The sequence below is a fragment of the Hemicordylus capensis genome, chromosome 2, assembly GCF_027244095.1.
Source record: "Hemicordylus capensis ecotype Gifberg chromosome 2, rHemCap1.1.pri, whole genome shotgun sequence".
Classification (NCBI taxonomy): Eukaryota; Metazoa; Chordata; class Lepidosauria; order Squamata; family Cordylidae; genus Hemicordylus; species Hemicordylus capensis.
Window position 1 is genome coordinate 42815436 of NC_069658.1, and position 22491 is coordinate 42837926.

The 22491-nt window shown below is 41.8% G+C and overlaps 1 protein-coding gene across 8 annotated transcripts in view; it reads left to right on the forward strand.

Moving 5' to 3' along the window:
* Positions 1-22491, forward strand: part of LOC128346957 (trafficking protein particle complex subunit 13) — a 42044-nt gene that overhangs the window by 9555 nt on the left and 9998 nt on the right. For 7 of the 8 annotated variants that reach the window (XM_053300811.1, XM_053300806.1, XM_053300808.1 and 4 more), the window contains 6 exons: positions 4388-4456; positions 6241-6340; positions 8124-8208; positions 11834-11961; positions 13035-13107; positions 20670-20714. In XM_053300811.1, coding sequence (XP_053156786.1) covers positions 4390-4456; positions 6241-6340; positions 8124-8208; positions 11834-11961; positions 13035-13107; positions 20670-20714 — 498 coding nt within the window. In that variant the 5' untranslated portion in view covers positions 4388-4389. Of the gene's footprint in view, positions 1-4387; positions 4457-6240; positions 6341-8123; positions 8209-11833; positions 11962-13034; positions 13108-19261; positions 20360-20669; positions 20715-22491 lie in introns of those variants that run through there. The other variant, XM_053300812.1, reaches the window with a different exon arrangement.

Consider the following 22491-nt stretch of genomic DNA (forward strand, 5'->3'; position numbering starts at 1 on the left):
TGCATGTTAGGAATACTCCTTGTAGCATTCTTTGCTCACAGGAGAAGAGCTAGTGTTGATCATCTAGCTGTTCTTCTAAGCTGCAGTTAAGTCATGTCACCTTTATATCCTTTCAGTGGAGCACTGATTTCTTTACTGTATGGATTCAGATAAAATTGGGAGGGCAAACCAGGACATCCCCTCAAGTGAACTGATTTCCACAAGATTGGACTTCCTTTGTTTTCCAAATGGCAGTGACTGCTTCAGGAGATGTTTCTTATAAGAACAAAAGCCATTGTTCTAGATATGAATTGACATTTCACAGCTCTTGTTATCACATCTGTCTTTGATGTCATTTGTCTAAAATTGTTCAATAATAAAGACAATGGCTATTGATTGTGCTAGAGGAATGGTTTCTCAACTTCAGCTATGTAAAATCTATTGTGTTAATATTTTTTTAAATTCTATTTTTGGTGTGTGGCTTACATTTGATCCTCACCATGGCTGGTAATAGTAAAAAATGGGCAGCATGTGATGATTACAGAATTATTTCCTATCATTCTACAGGCTTTCATGTTGAGTCTTCTGCAGCGTTCTTAAAATTTGTAATGAACCTCTATATACACTTAGTCTATAGGACTTTTTTCCGGGGGTAGAGGGCTTAAAGGCTGCAGTCCTATACCCACTTAAGGTAAAGTGTGCCATCAAGTCAATTTCGACTCCTGGTGCCCACAGAACCCTGTGGTTTTCTTTGGTAGAATACAGGAGGGGTTTACCATTGCCTCCTCCCATGCAGTATCAGATTATGCCTTTCAGCCTCTTCCTGTATCTCTGCTGGTCAATATAGTACCAGCAGGAATTCGAACTGGCCACCTTCTGCTTGTTAGTCAAGCATTCCCCCATTGAACCACTTAAGGTAATACCCACTTACCTGGGAATAAAGCCCAACTTAATTCAGTGGAACGGGCTCAATCCAGTGGGGCAGACAACTGCCTCCCCTCACCAAACACCCATCAACATAGATTATTAGATTATTTGAAAGCAAACTCTGCAATGAAACATGCATCCAACAAAGTGTGTTGCAAATTGGGATAGTAGTTAATAAGGTTTGTACTTGTGTGATCTTTAATTCATCGTATTATGTTTACAATTGTGTATATAGTAAAACTTCTTCACAGATAAATTGTCTTTTGGAGAATTTAAACTTACCTAGAATTTAAACTTGTCTCATTGACATGCTATTTTCTTCAGCAATTCTGCTAGAAAACTCAAAATCTAATATTTTTAGGTAGGACTACAATCTACAAACTGAATTAGTTAAATTCAAGCCGAACAAGTCTCACTCTGTGGAATTCAGATGGCTTCATGAATGCTAATGCAAAACAGTTTTGAAACAACTGATCAAACTGTTGGTCTAGCATGGCTAAAGTTATTTTTATGGTTTGTATCAGGTTTCCCCAAGTGGACCATGACCTCTTGAAAAAGATCTTGGAGGGAATATGAACAATAAGAATAGTTGGAGCTTTGGCTATTTTTGCTGTCCAATCATCCTCCTATCCTTTGTGTCTCCATTTGCCTTAATGAGGAAGGTGGTTATTGAATGGACTCCAGCACAGAGCTTAGACAAGGGAAGCTATTGGAGAGATGGTGGTTTTAACTGTTCTTGGGGTTAAACATTGCCTATAAAAGGTACACTCTACTATTGCTGGATTGGGGCTATAGTGGCTATGAATATCATGTTTATTATTAGGGTTACTGAAATCCTGAATGGTCACCCTAAATTCTAGAGCTTTATTTTAACAACAGGCCTGAGGGTGTGAATGTTTTGTTTGCCTTTGCTCACACACCTACGTGAATAGGTATAGCTGTTGTACTTTTATTTATTTACATGTTAAGTCCAGGTTCCTCTTTTTCTCTCTTGTACCTGGTACAAGCCCAAAGAGTACAGTATAAGCAGAAGCAGCTTAAAGGGGTGTGCTTTGATATGGCACTTGATTGTACACATGAAACTGTCCTACTGAATCAGGCAACCATCTACACTGATCTACCTCACTGCATCCAGACTAAGTCCTATTGAAATCAATGAGTCTCAAGTTAGTCATAACTTGATTCACTTGTCCCTTTGATTTCAGTGATACCTAGTCATAACCGATGAGTCAGAATGCTGCCCAGTGTCTATGCTGATTGGAATTGGCTCTCCAGGATTTTGTTCAGGGACATTTCCCAGCTCTTCCTTGGAGATGCAAGAGATTGAATCCAGGATCATCTGCATGCAAAGCATGTGCTCAGCTCCTGTGCTACAGCTCCTTCCCTGAGTTGCTGCCAGTATTTAAGCATTCAAACATGATCATCATGATTAAAAGAAATGTGTTGATATATATTAAGGCATTTTATATGTTTTAAAATCTAACTCTTATCACTATCATGACTGCAAGCACTCCAAAACAGACCCATCAGTGACAATATTTACATGTCCTGACAGCTGTTAATTAAAATAAACTTATGGTAACGACAGTTGTTTGTTATAAACTGAATAATGGAAACAAAAGGATCTCAGAGTTTTTAATCCCTAGAAATACCTCTCATCTCCCCATTAAGATGACCACTATCTGAAAAAACAAACATATGATTGAGACCAGAATATCTGAAGGACCTCCTGATTAACTGGCCTGTTCTTTAAGGTCTTTATCAGAGGCCCTTCTCCGTGCATTAGGCAGGTGATCAGGAACAAGGCCTTTTTGATTGTAGTGCCCTGGTTGTAGAATGCTTTTTTCCAGGGCGTTTGATCCACTAGGTGTGAGACGGGGGAAACTTTATTCTCCTTAGTTTTTAATGGATTATGCCTTGAGTCTCTTTCTGCTGTTTGATTGATTGATTGATTTAATCATATTTGTATATGAGTTTTAAAAAGGGAAGATAGAATCTAGGGAATTCTATTCCTAGGGAAGATTGAATCTGCCCTTGTGGTTATAGGGAGATTGAAACCATCCAACATGCATTGTTCTGTTGTCTGTTTTACAGAGAGTTAAGACGCTCTCTGATATCTCTTTGTCTGGCACCCTTTTTTGGATGCTCAGAAGATTTTTGTGTCTCTTATCTTTTGGTAGATCAATCTCCATCCATTACATATAAGGTGGTGAAGTTTTGCTCTAATGCTATGTGGTTACATAAGTTTTTTATTTCATGTGTATGTTCTTCCTGAATTTTTAGTTTATATTTATTGTTAGCAATTGCTAGTTAAGTCTTTGATTGGTACTGTATGTGACTGATGTTTTATTATTTTCTAGCAACTGTTAACCTTTTGTAGGATTTCTTTATTCTGCCTTTTAAAAATTGTTTTTTAAGCTGACCATATCTATCATATTTGTATACAGCCCAAAACGCAAGTCCCTGGGTGATTTACAACAAAACAATAAAAACAACAAGTAAAAAGGCTAAAACCTTACAATTTAAAACTTAAAACAACGATAAAACTATAAAAAACCATCGATTATTAAAACAGTATCAAATTAAAAGCCTGGGTGAACAAATGTGTCTTGGCTGCCTTTTTAAAAGTTGTAATAGATGGGGAGGCTCTTATTTCAGCAGGGAGTGTGTTCCCAAGCCTCAGGGCAGCAATGGAGAAAGCTCGTCCCTGAGTAGCCACCCAATGAACACCAGTGGCAACTGCAAACGAACTTCTCCTGTGATCTTAATGGGCAGTGTGGTTCATAGCGAAGAAAATGTTCTCTCAAATACCCAGGGCCAAAGCTGTTTAGGGCTTGATAGGTTATAACCAAAACCTTATATTTTGCCTGGAAATTTATCGGCAACCATTGTAGATCTTTTAAGCTAGGAGTGATATGGTCTCTCCGAGACGACCCAGAGACCAGCCTGGCTGCCACATTCTGGACCAACTGCAGTTTTCAGACTACGTACAAAAGCAGCCCCACATAGAACGCATTGTAGTAGTCAAGTCTGGAGGTGACTAGCAGATGTACTACTGTTCTGAGGTCACTTGTCTCAAACAGACACAGCTGGTGTATCAGCTGAAGCTGATAAAAGGCACCTCTGGCCACTGCCTCAGCCTGGGACACCAGGGAGAGATTTGTGTCCAGAAGCACCCCTGGACTGCGTACCTGTTCCTTCTGGGGAAGTGTGACCCACATCCAGAACAGTCAAATCAAAATCATCAAAAGTTTTCCAGCTTTTATTGGTGCTTAAATTGATGTTGTTAGCCACCTTGGAAGCTTTATGCTGAAAGGTAGAATAAATATGCTTTGAATAAATATGCTGTGAGATGCAAGATATACCATAGCTGAACCTGAACAAGACTTTGGAGTTGTTGTTGTTTAAGTTAGAGATGTTGAGTTCCTTGTGAGACACCACTGATGTTAATTAATATTGAACTTGCTTTCTGAATTCACAGTGATGAGATTAACCAAGCCTACTTTGTTCACCAATATCCCTGTGACGTGTGAAGAGAGAGATTTGCCAGGTAAATGATGATCTGGAGTTGAGAAACACTTGGAAATTCTAATAGATTTTCATTCCAGTTTATTAAAAAGCTGGTGAATATATAAAGTTGCCTAAATTCTAACTCTGAAAAGGGGGTACAGAGTGTTGTTGAACAATAACAGTGTAAATTAGTTGGGGTGTGTAATCGGGAATTAGATCAAGGGATATGTAAACTAGAATCAGAATAATTGTGTCCTACTTCATGATCCCCTAAGTTGTATAGGAAGAATCCCCCCCCCCTGCAAAGTTAACTATCTACAGACTATTTCATCTGAAGCCTCAAGATCTGAATGACTACAATTGCAGCACAGAATCTGGCTTTCTGCATAGATTCAGGTAGAATTATATCAATGTGGATCCAATCATTCTGACTTTACAAGTCTGTGGAGTAAACTATACTAGGTAGAAGTATATTGGCTTTACAATAAAATATAACCGTTTACCAACATTGGGTCACTTTTATTTATCATTTATATACACATACAAGTATTAGGAGGACTGAAGACTTCAGTCAGTTACACAGATTTATCAGACAAAAGTTTAAATGGCTGACATCCCTGAGGCCTATGACAAGACAAATACTCAAAAACTAACCTACCTCACAGGGTTGTTGTGAGGAGAAACATAACTATGTAACCCAATCTGGGCTCCTTGGAGGAATAGCAGAATATAAATGTTAAAATAAATAAATGTATAAAATAAAAGCATGGATTGTTCAGACGGGCTGCTACACAAGCCACAATGACACTCCAGCTTTCTCTTTCTTCTTTCAGCTTGGAGAGAAAAGAAACTTTTAAATAGTCTTTTCATCCAAAATTAGGAGAGAGATAGCTTTCACAATTAAATTACAATGGATTTTCTTTTAAAAATAAAATCTGAAGCTGATGTTGGTCTGTAAAAATTCATATGAACTAGCTGGGCCGGGCGCAGAGCATCTGAGACTCCGCTGCCCAGCTGGCCTGCTTCTCCCCCGTTGCTAGTCCCAATTCTTCCCACTGCCCGTGGCTTCTGGCTGGTGGGCCGGCCCGCTGCTTATCGCCCACCCCCCACCCAGCACTTTTTGACCGGCCGGCCATAAAGCTGGCCTACCACCGACTCCCGCCTGCCAATTCGCGGCGGCGAGGCCGGCCTGCTGCCACCTGCTCCTGCCAGCCAGGCACCCCACCACCGCCTGCTCCCGCTGGCCGGGCACCCCACCACCGCCTGCTCCCACCAGCCAGGTAGCCTGCTGCCGCCCTGCTGCTCCCGGAGGCTAGTCCAAGCCCACTGCCACCACCTGCTGCTGCTCCTGCCGGCTGCCTGCTCCCGCCGGCTGGGCTGGCCCACTGCTGCCAGCGTCTGGCATCCCTATTTTCTCCCCCATCCCCGTCGCTAATCGGCAGCTGCTTGTGAACTCTCGCGAGAGCTATCACACATGGGATTAGCGACAGATACGCCTAGGAGAAATAAATATATAGATACTTATGGTAAATCCAACTCTTCCACAATGGACCTGAGAGTTATATCTTGTGTATGAATTTCTTTGCAGCCGGGAGTGTGTTGGAGGGAGGATTACAAATGATTTTTTTCTCCTAAAGTGGAATGACAGTTTCTGCATATTAATTAGCTACCCAAGAAAAACTTCACTTTCTGCAGATCTCAAAGGCATCTTCACTATCACATATTTGAATCTGTTTAAAAGCCAGCAACTGATCAAGTAAAATCTTTAATGAATTGGCAGCTCTACATGTCCTCTTCCTGACTTATCATTTTGTATTCCTCCAGGAGATCTATTCAACCAGTTAATGAAAGATGATCCTTCCACTGTAAAAGGAGCAGAGACATTAATGCTTGGGGAAATGTTGACTTTGCCTCAGAACTTTGGGTAAGAATTGCATATAGATTTGTAGATTATTGAAGTAATTGTTTTATGAAATTTCATCCTCTGCAACACCATCCTAGTCTTGTATACCACTGATTTCAGTGGGACTTAGTTCCAAGTAAGTGTGCTCAAGACTGCAGCCTTACTCTGTCTTCGGATAAAGTAGTTTTACTCTCCCCCCCCCCTTTTTTTTTTGCACCCACAAATAGTTCTAAAAAAGTCACCATTTCCATATTATATCATCTGGATTTAGGAAGCCATGCACCATGATTTCTAACTTTGAACCACTGGCACTTCTGAGTAGGCAGAGAGCTGAGCCTCTTAAAAATTTGGTGATCAGTTCTGGTTCGGTTTCATCAGTACTTTTTAAAACTCAGTGGTTCAGTCACAGACTTTTAAAAGTGGTTCGATATCCACTTTTTCAGTAATAAAGCCAAACATTTCATGCAGAATAATAATTCTGCTTGACATGTAACTCTACAAATTCTTTTATTTTTTTATTTTTACATTTTATATCCCGCTCTTCCTCCAAGGAGCCCAGAGCAGAAACTTAAATGCATATTTAAGTTTCTCCTCACAACAACCCTGTGAAGTAGGTTAGGCTGAGAGAGAAGTGACTGGCCCAGAGTCACCCAGCAAGTATCATATCTGAATGGGGATTTGAACTCGGGTCTCCCCGGTCCTAGTCCAGCACTCTAACCACTACACCATGCTGGCTCTAAATACAATGAGAACTATTTTAACCTGAGAGAATAATTTTTTAAAACTATTTTTTAATTTTTGTAGGGTTTTTACAAACAAAATGCTTACAATAAGATTAAAAACCAGAAAAACAAAACATTAATCATACAGTTGCAAGCTAATTATTGTGCCATTTGTTTTGAACCAGTCACCAGTTTTTATGTTGGTTCCAGATCAGGTTCAAGGCAGCCAAGAGACTAGGTCCAGAATCTAGAGATGTGCATGAACCGGTTCGGCAGTCCTTTTCTGGACCGCCAAACTAGTTCGGAGGTTTGGTGGTGGGGGGTTACCTTTTTAAGGAGAGCAGGGAAGGTGCTCTAACCTCCCCCCACCACCACTGCATTTCCCCTGCCGGTTCTGTGCCCAAAATTGCTGGCATGGGGTGGCAGTGTGCCCTCTTGCCATCTCAGTCAGCGTTAGACTGGAAGTGGCCAGTGCACGTGCACTGGCCACTTCTGGACTGACACTGACTGGGGCGGCAAGAGGGTACGCTGCTGCCCCACACCAATGATTTTGGGTGGGGTTGGGGTAGGTAGGTGTAAGAGCACTCTCCCTGCTCTCTTTAGAGGTAACAACCCCCACCGCTGAACCGGCTATCTGCCGGTTCGTGCACATCCCTACCAGAATCTCATTCAGGCACTGCAGTGAATCTAGGGGTACTTCAGAGTTGTATATTTGAGTGACTGAGTCAAAACCCATCAGCAATGGTGGATTTATACAGTACATTTATAACCTATCCCAAGCTGGCTACCTTGATTAACTCTCAGTTTTCTGAAGTAATTCTCAGCTGGCTTGACATCATTCAGTTCCCTGCTGTGCCTAGAAATTATATTAAGACTAGGACAGTCCCTGAAATATTGTTTATATGAGGAAATGCACAAATGGAACACCATAAATGTAGATTTTTAATACTGTGATAGAAGTATATGTAGCCATTAAAAATTAAAAATAATAGACTTGAGGGGTGTGTGTGTGTGTGTGTGTGTGTTATTTAGAACAATGCTTTCTTTAATGATAGTCTTTTCTTCCGCCTTACTTTGAACAGAAATATATTCTTAGGAGAGACATTTTCCAGCTACATAAGTGTACATAATGACAGTCATCAAGTGGTAAAAGATATTTTGGTAAAGGTAGGTTTGAGCTTATCTACTAGTTTTAAGTGCGTTTTAAGAATACCCTATCAACTGGACAGTCGAAATATTTTTCAGATAATCAGGGTAAACAAAGCTTTAAACTTAAAAAAAAAAAATAATCCCCCCCAAATACAGTGGGCAATATCCAGATTAACTCTGTGCCAACTTGCCAGGGTTTTCTGTTATGTGAGGTGGAGCACACAATTTTCAGTAAGCCTACCCTCTACAGCCTCTGTCTTCTGAAACTATGTCCTTGAGGATTGGCCTTCATGGACAAAGTTTTAGGAGACAGAGGAGGCTGCAAAGGGAAGGAGGGGTAGCTTACAATCATGTGTTCCCTCTCGCATGATGGAAAACCCTGGCAGGTCAGCACAGGGTTAGTCTAGAAGTAAGCCTCTAGTCTTGCTTCCAGAACTAATTGGGGGAACTAGAAGGGCAACTTGTTTCTGTCTGTCTGAATGTTTCTTAGGGCAAAGGGTAAAAGAAACTCTGCTGCTGCTTAATGCCTCATCGTCGGTAACAGTCTTTGAACAGGACTGAGTCAGGGCTTTCAGTATCATTTTTACTAGGCCTCTTCTGCAGTTCTACAAATAGAAATGTAGGGTTGATAAACAAGTTAAGTAACCCACCTTGAAGTTCTGCTGCACAAGTGTCGTCATACAAGAAAGCACTACAATCTCCCATATATTTCAGCAGTGCTTCTGGAACAGAATTTCCCAGTGGGTCATGTCTAGGTTTTCAAGGAATGCCTTGGAAAAGACGGTAGTCAAATTTTTGATTTAAATGCAAAGAACATTGAGTGGAAGTAGAAAATAATCTGGTGCCATGCCATGATTTTTTTGCACAATCATTAGTGGAAGACTTCTTGCCGTGCAGAGGCACATTAAATAAGGAAGATACATACTTGCACAGATGAAGGACCTCCTGGATTTAGGATCATTCTTCTCATGCAACAGTCTTCCACAAAGTAGGGGTGTGCACGAACCTGTTTGGAGGCCCTCTTACGGGCTTCTGAACCAGTTCGAACACTGGGCTGGTTTGAAGTTCATTGGAGGGGGAGTGCCACTTTAAGGGCGGGGGAGGGTGCACTTACCCCTCCCACTGCTTTCCCCCCACTGATGCTCATTGCTGTTAAAAGCCTCCGGGGCAGCAGCGTACCTCCCTCCACCCTATTGCCCTTGCGCACCCAGTTCTTCTGGCCGAGGAGGGCAACGGGGCGGTAGGGAGGTACGCTGCCGCCCTGAAAGCTTTTAACAGCAATGAGCACTGGTGGCGGGAAAGCGGCAGGAGGGGTAAGTGCACCCTCCCCCGTCCTTAAAGCGGCACCCCTGCCGCCTTTGAATCGTCCAGCTGTGGTTCCATGCACATCCCTACCACAAAGTTGGAAACAGCTGTTCTGTGAGTAGAAGAGGCTTTCCACTTGCAGGAGCACACCTTTGGATGTCCTGCTTCAACTTGTTCTGTTAATAATCGAAAGCAGTTAACAATCAGAATTGCACAAGAGTGTTTGGAATCTAGTGATACATTTAATTCTGCTTTTAGCCTCTGGATCTGATTAGTGGCTCTTCAGATGACCCATGGAATGACTGCTGAAACTTTCCCAGCCTATGTGCTCCCTTCTTGGCTCAGATGCTGCCAATTTTCCTGGTTGGTAAAACAGCTCAGTGTGTCATCTGCACCAGAAGCTGTTGTTTAATTTTGGTTTACAAACCACAGTTAAACCAACTTTGACAAAATGAAGTGTGTGTGGGAGGGAGAGTGAGTGAGTGAGTCTGTGAAAATGGCTGCTCAAAAGCTTTTGATTTTCAAGATGAAATAAGTGACACAGTTGATTGACAAACAAAAGTCCCTGCACATAAGCAGGGAAACCCCTGTTAGAATCTTGGAAGGGAGGAGGCTGTTGGCAGAGAGTGGAGATCTGAGAGGAAAGAAAGGATAAAAATTAGGGCTGGAAGGGAAGAAATGAGGGTATTTTTGAGGAGAGAAGAAAAAACAAGGAGGGAATAGGTCAGTTAGGATTGCCAAGACTAGGTGACATAGGTGAGAGGTTACAAAGTAGCACCATGAAAATAAATAGAAATAAGTAGTACAGTAGCTCTTCTGTAATTTCAGTGTTCTATGTTGCTGACAGGAATCCATTTGAAAACTTAAGATTACCTTTAATCTTTTATTTAAAATAAATAGTTAATGGTTTTCTTAAAAAAAATCTGGTATGTCTTGTTCATGTCACATGGCTAAGAAACCACACAGCAGGTTAAAACTGCAGACTCAAAGATGCAGGTTAAAAAGAGTCTCTGAGTGGTAGCAGTGGATATTTAAACCATGACAGGACTGTTCTGTCACACAACCACTCCAAGTTTGAATGAGCTGCAGAGCTGTTTTTACCTAATCAGGATTTAAATGTCAATTCCGTGAAGCTGAGAAGGTAAGAGGAAAAAGGTGGAAGTAGAGTGTGGGCTTGGGGGACTTCAAGGTGTATTCCCAATCTAAACAAACCATGGTTTGTTGGATATATGAACTGACTTGATATCAAGGGTTCTCAAACTTGGGTCCCCAGAAGTTGTTGGACCACAGCTCCCATCATCTTCCAGCCACAATGGCTGGCGATGATGGGAGCTGTAGACCGAGGACATCTGGGGACTCAAGTTTGAGAACACCTGTGTTCTATGTGACCTGATTTCATAAGAACTTGATTAGGGGACCTGTTGTAGGCCAGGCATTACACATTTAACCTGAACCAGGAAAACTGAAGTTTCCTATAATAGGCAAGCCATATAGCACCTAGCATATAACCACTGCTAACTGAGCAAAGAGGCACCTTTCCAAGTGGTGGTTCTCTTATATTTAGCAGGGGAAGAGCAACTGGCCTTGTCCAACCCCAGCACAGCATCCCTCCAGTGGCTGTTGCTGGTGTTCACCTTATGTTTCTTTTTTAGATTGTAAGCCCTTTTTGGGTTGTAGACACAACAGCACTCACTATCTCAGAGCATGTTACAGAGCATCTGTAAAATATGAAGAACTGTGGCATACGTCATAAGATTATTGTAAATATGAAATGAGAATTGTAACCTGCCCTATTTGGGATTTCATTCGCAAATCAATTGATTTTAAATACTTCGATTAAGAAAAAAATTAAGTACTTTCTCACTGAAAGTACCTAAGCTTTTAAATACAGGTAGCTTGTGAATTTGGTTGGGAAATACTGTATACTGGGAAACAGTAGCATGTGGTTTTGGTACACATAGACTGGATGGTATCCAAAGATGCCCTTCCACAGGTACAAAGTGTCTTCTGCTCGCAGAAGGGCTTTTTTGCACCTCTTGCTAAAGAGCTGTGTGAGAAAAATGAAAGTAAACCCCAAAATATATTTGCTTACACAATCTTTTGCAGAACTAGAAGCGTGAGAATTGCCGTAGACTTTGCCCATTACTTTTTCGTGTAAACCATTGTGCAAGCATTTGTGAAAAAGCAGTAATAACTATTTTTCTTCTGTTCATAGTTCTTCTGATCCAACCCATTGGGTTGTACACTGTATACATTGGGTTGTACACTGAATGAATGTCCATTCCTTCTAAAGCTCTTTTCATAACCAATTTATTCTACTACTCTTCTTAATTCAAAGGCTGACCTACAGACAAGTTCACAGCGTTTAAACCTTTCAGCCTCCAGTTCTGCAGTAGCAGAACTCAAACAAGACTGTTGCATCGATGATGTAATTCACCATGAAGTAAAAGAAATAGGGACACACATGTAAGTCATCTAATTCTTTCTCCTAGTTTAATTTTACCTATATATCCCCACATTGTAAAAAAAATTTCAACCAATTGGGTTAAAATTTTAAAACTCTTTCACTGCAAATTTAGATGTTACTCTATCTTTGTAATCTCAGGTGTGTACATGTGTCAGGTGGGCAGGGGCATAGACTACATAGCCATTTTAACCGGACTACATAGCCATTAAAATGAGAGATGCTGGTGAGGTAGATCATACTCAAGGCCAGTAATAAACTTCAGGAATTTTTAATACTCAAAGAAGAGCCAGATTCCTCAAAATCATCTCTGACAGATTCAGTCCTGAGTTGGGGGAAAAATTCTGACATAACACTCATCCACCCAGTCCCCATGCCCACTCTCCTCATCCTTTTTAATAATGCTTACCTGACCTCGCTAAAGTGACAACAGCAATAGGGAGGAAAGTCTTTTGCTTGATTCCTTTCCTCTTGGTATAAGGCAGCTTCCTCTATTCCAGAATCAGATCCATCTAGCTCAGTATTCTCTATACTAACTGGCAGAAACTCTCCAAGGTTTCAGGCAGGAGTCCATCCCAGCCTACCTGGAGATGCCAGAGATTGAACCTGGGGCCTTCTGCATGCAAAGCAGATGCTCTACCACTGAGCCCCACCCCAAAAGGTGACATATAGTACTTGGGTCTCCTGTCTGGGGGCACTGACCACACCAAGACCTGTTTAGTTTCAGCAAGGTTTGTTGTAAACCACCAGACATGACTTTGGGGTGGTATACAAATATACTAAATAAATAAAATAAAAGGTGGCTGTATTGTGTGCCTTAAGTCATGTTTTGGCTTCTGGTGCACTTCTTCTTATACACTTGAAAGGGTATATGAGTTCAGATTGGTTTAGAAATAAGTTGAGCTATTTTTCTGGTCTCATTTGAAAATGGCTCTCTTTAGTTCCAAATCAGTCCAACGTGAGCAGCTAGTGGTAGGACTTTGCCCATCTCTGTTTAAAACCCATTGGGTGGGGTTGGGGTAGGTGGGTGTAAGAGCACTCTCCCTGAATTGTTTGAATTGTTTGTCTCTTTCAGCTTAGTGTGTGCTGTAAGCTACACCACCCAGACAGGTGAGAAGATGTACTTCAGAAAGTTCTTCAAATTTCAGGTATTGAAATAACAAGGCTGACAGTGTTGACAATAATTGAAGTTGATGAATAGTCTTCTGTCTCTCTCTCCTGCCCCCTCCTGGGTGCTTGCACTTTGCCCAGAATGTATCTGAGTGTTTGAGGTCATCCTCTAGGTCAGGGATCCTCAACGTTGGGCCCCCGGATGTTCTTGGACTTCAACTCCCATAATCCCCAGGCCCAGTGGCCTTTGGCTGGGGATTATGGGAGTTGAAGTCCAAGAACATCTGGGGGCCCAACGTTGAGGATCCCTGCTCTAGGTCATCCTTTGTCTGCCCAGTTTACTTCGCATCATTGAGATGAGCGCAAAAAGCAGCATATTATGCAAAGCAAAGATTGTGTAAGCAATATGGCGGAATAAAATTCCTGCAGTGTAGAGATATGGCAGATTTGGACATTCTTGAAAGGGCTTTTCCCCCTTAATGTGTATCGTTGCATTAAGAGACAGTCATGTAACGCTACACAATTTTTTCTTCAAATTGTGTTAGTTCACAACCCCAGATTTCCCTATTTACTGCAGTGACATAGTATATGACATTCGTTGACACAAAACTCGTGGCATTTTCTTTCACTCAAACAAAATAACAAAAATGATAAAAAGGTCCATGGCAGCCAAAGTAAAACACACACAATCATTATTAACTTTTAATTTTAAAAACTTGTTTAAATAACTATTTTGTCATGTATTTTAATCTTTTAAATATTTTAAATTTTGTATACCGCCTAGAGATGTACATATCAGGCGGTATAGAAATATGATAGATAAATAGATTAGACAAGTCCTTATGACCAAGGCATGACAATTGGCTTAGCTCTCCTAGCCTGAAGCTCAGAGGCCGTGTCCAAATTATAGGGAGAAAGTATCTTCAGTCTCCTTTCCTTCAGCATCTTTTTGAGAGAGGGCAATATTCTGAAAAAAATGTAATCACTTCAGTCTCCTTTGTAGTTTGAGCACTATGCCCAGAATATTTAAATAAATTCAACTGGGTGTTGGCTATTAACAAGTCATCAGTTCAAGGGCTCCCTGGATCTGCTTGAGGAACAACATCTAAAGATAATTATATCTCTTCATAAGAGAGAGATTATATCTGGTATATATAAGGCAACCGTTCAGGTTATCAGATCCAGACGCAGAGAACGCTTCTGTTACTTAATGGCTGCTTGTTTATCCACCTATGTGCTCTTAGTGGCAGTCTTTTAAGATTCCTCTGCCTGGCATGTTTTCCAGTGAAAGATCTGCTGAAGGTGGGGAAGAGGGTGGCTGGTTGAACCAGAGGAGGTGCTAGCTATGAGCATAGAGGTGAGGCAGTGGGTGACTGGGGGCCTACTCAGTAGTGACTAGGGGTGTGCAGGGAACTGGTTCAGAGGCCCTTTATGGGCCTCCAAACCCAGTGGTTCCACCAATTCAGTGGTGGAGGGGATGACTTTAAGAGCAGGGGAGAGTGCACTTATCCCTCCTGTGGCTTTCCGCCACTGGCGCTCCATTGTAAACCAGTCTGGTGGGATAGCAGCATAGCTCCCTGCCAACCAGTCCCCTCGTCGGACTGGAAGAAAGTTAAGGTACCCGATGCGCATGTTGGGCATGTGCGCGAGCGTGACATGCGTATCAGGTACTTCCGCTTACTTCCGGTCTGACGAGAGGATGGGGTGGCAGGGACATATACTGCCGCCCCGCCAGACCGGTTTACAGTGGAGTGCCGGCGGGAGGAAAGCTGCAGGAAGGGTGAGTGCACCCTCACCTGCCCTTAAAGTCACCTCTCCACTTTCACAGTTCCCCTTGCCAATTCCATGCACATCCCTAGTAGTGACACTTCATTTTGTAGAAATCTTTCCTCAGAGAGGTCTTCATGGTGTTGTAAGCTTCAAATGAAGACCTTTTTATTTGCCCAAGCCTTCCTATAAATAGTGAACTCTTCATTTTGCACCTGCTGTTTTTAATGTATGTTTTAGTGCTCTTTTATCATCTTACAGTTTCATTCTGTACTAGCTTTATTTTATCCTGTTAGTGGTCACAACAGAATAAAATAAAGCTAGAACTAGCATGAAAGCTATTCAGCTGAGAAGTGGGTTATGAATTTCATAAATAATAGAGAAGGGGGAAGCAACAAAAGTAAAGATTGTCAGCAGTACACCAAGTTTAGAAGGAAGCTCTGTCTAGGTCCAGATTGGAAACTTAATGTGTTACATAAATGAGGGGTTTAAAGCTTCTCCAAATTAAATAAAAGCTTGATATGCTACTTTTAAGGTGGAAATCTTAGGAACAGGGATACAAAAACTCCCTTGGAAAGAATGAGATTCTGTGAGTAAAGAAATAGTGTTGTCACAAGGGTCATGGAAAGATAGGGTTGCTAATTTCTTTTCTGGTAGGGTTCCTATGCCTTTAACAGTTACATCCGAGGCAGAAAATGAACATGTGAAGATTTCACGATTTGAACTTGTAGTGATGCGAGAAGTTGTATTTGCTGAAGTTCTGCCTGTCTCTAGATGTTGTGTGGATTTAATTTAACATTTGCCAAATGTACTTAAGAACATAAGAACAGCCCTGCTGGATCAGGCACAAGGCCCATGTAGTCCAGCATACTGTTTCACACAATGGCCCACCAGATGCTGCTGGAAGCCTAGAGGCGGGAGTTGAGGGCATGCCCTCTCTCCTGCTGTTACTCCCCTGCAACTGGTACTCAAAGGCATCCTGCCTTTGAGGCTGGAGGTGGCCTATAGCCCTCCGACTAGTAGCTGTTGATAGATCTCTCCTCCATGAAGTTATCCAAACCCAGGTTGTTGCCACATCTTGTGGCAGAGAATTCCACAAGTTGACTATGCATTGTGTGGAAAAAGTACTTCCGTTCGTTGGTCCTAAATTTCCTGGCAATCAATTTTATGGGATGACCCCTAGTTCTAGTGTTAGGTGAGAGGAAGAAGAATTTCTCTCTATCCCCTTTCTCCACACCATGCATGATTTTATAGACCTCTATCATGTCTCCCCGCTGTCATCTTTTTTCCTAAACGAAATAGCCTCAGGTCTTGTAGCTTTCCCTCATAAGAACAGTGCTTTTGGCCTCTGATCATCTTGGTTGCCCTCTTCTGCACCTTTTCCACTTCTACAATGTCCTTTTTTTAGATGCATTGACCAGAATTCTATGCAGTACGCCAGGTGTGGCCACACCATAGTATTGTATAAGGTCATTATATTAGCAATTTTATTTTCAATCACCTTCCTATCATGGAATTGGCCTTTTTCACAGCTGCTGCACATTGAGTTGACACTTTCAACAAGCTGTCCACCACAACTCCAAGATCCCTCTCCTCGTCAGTCACCAACAGCTCAGGTTCCATCAACTTGAAGTTTGGTTTTTTGTCCCAATATGCATCACTTTACACTTGCCAACACAGAACCGCATTTGCTGTTTTGTTGCCCACTCACCCAGTCTTGAGAGATCCATTTGGAGCTCCTCATAATCCGTTTTGGATTTCACTACCTGAAAGAGTTGCAAATTTGGCCACCTCACTGCTTACCATTACTTTTAGATCATTTATGAATAAATTAAAAAGCACTGCTCCCTGTACAGATCCCTGGGGGACCCCACGTCTTACATCCCTCCATTGTGAAAACTCTCCATTTATCCCTACCCTCTGTTTCCTGTCTTTTAACCAGTTAGCAATCCACTCATGTACTTCTCCCCTTATCCCATGACCGCTAAGCTTCCTCAGGAGTCTTTTATGAGAAACATTATCAAAAGCTTTTTGGAAGTCCAAGTATACTATGTCAAGTGGATCATCTTGATCCACACACTTGTTGACACTTTCAAAGAACTCCAAAAAGTTTGTGAGGCAAGATCTACCCTTGCAGAAGCCATGCCGGTTCTCTCCCAGTAGGACCTGTTGTTCTATGTGCTTTACAATTTTATCCTTGAGGATGCTTTCCATCAGTTTGTCTGGAATGGACGTTAAGCCTGTAATGGACCAGCCTGCAATTTCCTGGATTGCCCCTGAATCCCTTTTTGAAAATCAGCTACTTTACAGTCCTCCAGGACAGAGCCTGATTGCAGGGATAAGTTATATATATTTAGCAAGGAGATCAGTATTTTCACGTTTGAGTTCACTGAGAACTCTTGAATGGATGCCATCTGGCCCTGGCGATTTGCTAGTTTTCAGTTTTTCCAGACAGTTTAGAACATAATCTCTTGTCACTTCTATCTAACTCAGTTCTTTAGCCTCCATCCTCGAAAAGTCTATTTCAGGAACAGGTATATGCTCAGTATCCTCTGCCATGAAGACAAACGCAAAGAACTCATTTAGCTTCTCTGCAACCTCCATATCCTTCTTAATAATCCCTTTCACCCTCTCATTGTCTAATGGTCTAACTGCCTCCCTGGCAGGTTTCCTACATCTGATGTATTTAAAGAAGTTTTTGTTATTCCCCTTGATGCTTTTAGCTAAATGTTCCTCAGACTCTCTTTTTGCCTCTCTTATTGTCACCTTGCATTTCTTTTGCCAGAGTTTGTTTTCCTTTCTGTTCTCTTTGTTTGGACAGGCCTTTCGATTCTGGAAGGAAATCTTCCCTTTTATGGTTTCCTTGACGGTACCTGTTAGCCATGCTGGCATCCTCCTGGACTTAGTTGTACCTTTCCTCCTTTTGGGTATACAATCTAACTGTGTTTCTAGTATTCTCGATTCTAATAGAAATGTAAGTTTTGGGAGGTATAAAATATGTTAAATAAATAAATAAAATAGTATTGTGGTTTTGAGTAAATTTTCCCTTTCAGCTTTCTTTTCACCATACTCCACATTTTGGATAACTTTCCTCTTCTGATATTCAAAGTTTCTATGTTAGTATTCCTTGGTGATTCTCTCCTCGCATGTATGCTGAATTTGATGGCACTGTGGTCACTGTTCCCTAAAGGGTCGATGACACTGACATCACGCACCAGGTCCTGGGTGCCACTTAGGATTAAGTCCAAGGTCACCTTTTTTCTGGTTGGTTCCAAGACCAACTGTTCTAGGGCACAGTCATTCAGCATATCTAGAAATTTGACCTCTTTGTCATTACCTGACTGTGAATTTCCCCAGTCTATGTGTGGGTAGTTGAAGTCACCCATTATTACTGCCTTGCCTCTCCTTGACGCCTCCCTGATTTCTTTCTTGCAGCTCCCAATCACTGTCAGCGTTTTGATCTGGAGGATGATAGCACATCCCCAGTAGCACAGTTCCTCTCTGGCCTTGTATTGTCACCCACAGGGTTTCTGTGGAGGACTCTGATCCTCTTAGGTTTCCTAGCTTGTTAGATTCTATCCCTTCTTTAACATACAGTGCTACTCCACCTCTAAGGCGCCCCTTCCTATCCTTTCTATAGAGTTTATATCCAGGGATAACACTGTTCCACCATGTTTCTGTTATGCCCACTATATCTATTTCTGTTTTAGCAACCAAGTATTCCAGCTCACCCATCTTGGTTCGGAGGCTTCTGGCATTGGCATATAAGCACCTGTAGATCAAGGATTCTCAAAACTAGAAGTCCAACATCTGGGGACTCAAGATTGAAAACCCCTGATGTCGTGTGTTTAGAAATACAGTCTAACTTCGGAGTCATTCCCAATATTTTTACATTATTTCACTTGTAGGCTTATGTTGAGGCCCCTGTCATAGTATGCTAGCTCCCCCTGGCAACTGAGCTAAGAGGTACCTTTTAAAAGTGGTGATTCATAGCAGGGGGAGAGCAACTGGCCCTATCTAACCCCAGCACAGCATCCCCCCAGTGGCTGTTGCCCCTTATGTTTCTTTTGTAGATTGTAAGGCCTTTCGGGACAGGGAGCCATATTTATTTCTATGTAAAAAAATCTTTGGGAACTTTTGTTGAAAAGCGGTATATAAATATTTGTTGTATTCAGCTGTAGATTTAACTCAGGATCCAAACTTACTTGCCATTGAGGAATGCCATTTTTCTCTGCTTGGGCTCATGTACCTTTAACAGCCACAGGTTAAAGATACAGAAGTCCAACAAGAAAAAAGAAAGGTCCTTATAGATTTGTGGTAAGTATGATGAGCCCATATCCTCTTGCACAAGGGATACTCCTCCAGGGGATGGGGCCTCCTTGTAGTGGGCGATTCAATCATTAGAGGTATAGAGAGATGGGTTTGTGACCCTCATGTCGACCTGCCTGCCGGGTGCAAAGGTTGCGGACATCACGCAGCATCTAGATAGACTGTTAGGCAGTGCTGGGGAGGAGACAGCTGTCGTGGTGCATGTCGGCACCAACAATGTGGGGAAATGTAGTCGGGAGGTTCTGGAAGCCAAATTTAAGCTGATAGGTAGTGTATTGAAGTCCAAGACCCCCAAGGTAGCATTCTCAGAAATGCTAACTGTTCCACGCACAGGTAGAAAGACAGGCAGAACTGAGGGTTTTCAATGCGTGGATGAGACATTGGTGCCAGGAGGAGGGGTTTAGATTTGTTAGGCACTGGGATGCATTTTGGGGCAAGCAAGGCCTGTACAAAAGGGACGGGCTGCACTTGAACCAAGATGGAACCAGACTGCTGGCGCTTAAAATCAAAAAGATTGCAGAGCAGCTTTTAAATGACACCTGGGGAAAAGCCGACAGAAGCTGGGCAGTATCAGTTTTGGCAAATACCATCCTTTAAAGTGCGAGGGTGCAAAGGATTCAGATAAAACAGAAGGGGACAGAACAGAACCACATAAAGAGCAGACAGAAGACTGTGCCAGCTGGTCAAAGACTCCAAAGAAAGATAGCATATGCCAAGTAAGAGGTTCAGCATATAGTCTACATAGTCCTCCAGGCACTTGTACTATGTCACTGAGTGCCCTGTGTCATCAGGCCCTTAACAAGAATAACTTGAGTCCATTTAGTGTCTGCCTTGCTTTAAAGTCTTGGTGATTTCAGTGCCAGAATTGCTCATCCTCAAATGAAAACATTTCATTCTAATCTGCGTGTTGCTTGTAATATATGATACTTGAGATGCTTAAGTTGACTTCAGTGCAGATGTAGCAGCTGCATGCTTTTAATTGGAAAGCTGGGCCAGAAATTGACAGTGAATTGCTTACAGCTGATCCCACACTGGCTTTCTGCCAATAGTGGAAACCAGGAAAGAGCAGCTTCCTTCAGGACACATATTTGCTGCATTTCATGACCGAACATACTAGTGAAAACTTCTGATTTGGTAATGTATCAATCTTTCCACGAGTTGGATGAACTGTGTGCACAAGACACTTACCCTAATGTAAGAATGCTGTTTTGTGGGATGGCATTTGCCACCTTCCTGTGAAATCTTTGTGGCTTTAAGCAAAATGTTGAAGAGTCTGAAGCTGTAGCCAGGAAATAGTAAGCTGAGTCAGGTTGTGCTCTGCTGCTGAAGTAAACTCTGGTGTTTGCATCTATGGGTGCAAGTTGGACACGCTTAGTAAGAAACGCTTCACATAGATTGTTTTTGGACTGCTTAGAAGCTGAGAGAGGAAAAGTGGGAGGGGGTACATGGTGGAGAGGTCTGATAAATCTCCTTTTAGCAGCTATTCCTTTACCCCCCTGAACAGGTCCTCAAACCCCTAGATGTGAAAACAAAATTCTACAATGCTGAGGTAAGTACAGAATATAGTACTTGGTGTCAAATATTTTATATTGTGGGTAGATAAACAGACTTTTAACAAAAACATGGTATGTTGAAAATGGAAAATTGTGATCAGGCTTTTTTGTATTTCCTGTGCATACACCCCTCCCCCAGCTATAAAATACCAATTTAATTATTTATTCTGTTTACACAAAAGTAAGCATATCTTTCTTGCCTAGCACAGTATTTTAAAATTGTTCCTTCAACTTACTGTAATATCCTTTGCCCAACAGTTATTTGACAGGTGTTGCCAGTTTGGCCACTGTGCTTTTTAGTAGGTGGAATTAGACATTGAAGAGAAACAATTGGAAAACTGGGGACAGAGAATATAAGGCAGGAAGGGGAACAGTGCTGGGAGGATTGTTCTGTATTGTGATGAAAGACACACACACAAGACACACAAAACGCCAACAGAATGTTGATTCTGGCATTTAACGACCTTATGCTGGCTGTATAAAATGTGTAGCTATTTGAGTTATTTTTGAAAAAAATCCTGCCCTCTTTCTTGGCTGAGGGTGAAGAAAACAGGTGAGTAAAGCATCTTGTTCCCTCTTCCATAATAATGTATCCATTTGCCATCATTGTCTTGAAAAAGTGTGGTTGTACACGTAGATTTAGTCCATTTTATAAGCAACACTGCATTTACATATTGTAATTGTCTTTCCTGTCAAAAGTATCTTATCAACAATTTAACAAAAAGGCTGCAGTGTTTTCAACAGTGAATTGTGGAATGATGACTTTAAAATTAGTTGGCACAGACATCAAGATGTTTAGCATAAACATTCAGTGATAATTGCAGGCTGTGGAAAGCTTGTTTTGTGACTAGCATGTCATATTATGTAATCTCTTTCCAAGAAGGATTAACTCTTGTTGCTTTCTTTAGTAAAGAATGACACTACAAATATGGTTAGATATCCAAGTGGAAATAAAGAGAGCACTTAAAAGACAGGTGATTCACTGCCTCATATGCCAATCTGTTTGAAAGGCTATTCACTAAGTAGTCAACATTATGCCCTTCTAACAGGAAAAAAGGGGGAAATGTGGAGGTGAAGATTTAATTTTCAGCTTCTGGTATTACACAGAAGGATCTAGGGGCAATGAACATTGTGATTTTGCATCATTATACAGTATCTGATTAACTCAGATAATGCATTGCCATACTGCTGAAATCACTAATAATTAGCTTTTACTATAAAGAGTTTGGAGCAGGATTCTGAAGATGCAAGTAGCAGAGATTTTCAGTGTTTATCTGTGGCTCATGCATCCCACAGGTACAGGGTTTTCAACTCACTCATTTGCCATAATTTCCCCCACTCGACTGCAACCCATCCTATAGATTGAAACAGTTGCAGAATTAGTACAGATTACCAGTGGTGCTGTGTGGAGAAAGTGATCTGACGCTTCCACTTTCTGCTTTTTCTAGGCTTGTGCTTAAGCACCACACTAAGAAGTGTAGGAAGCTACACTCTTCAGGTCCTGAAAAGACCTGCTGAGTAGAATAGTCCCATTCTGTAGGCTGGATCAGGCAACATGGTTCTAGAGTCGGGTTGTGGCCCATTCCATGACAGATGCCCTGAGCATCTGATGCACAAGATGCCTTGTGTAGATTTCCTCCTACCCCTGCATCTCAACACTGGGAAAGCTGCACCTGCCTCGCAGTTCTTAAAAGGCACAGCCTCTGTCAACTGGTGCAAAGGCTGTGCTATTCATGGGGTTTGTAGTACTTGAGTGAATTGCAGAGTATCATG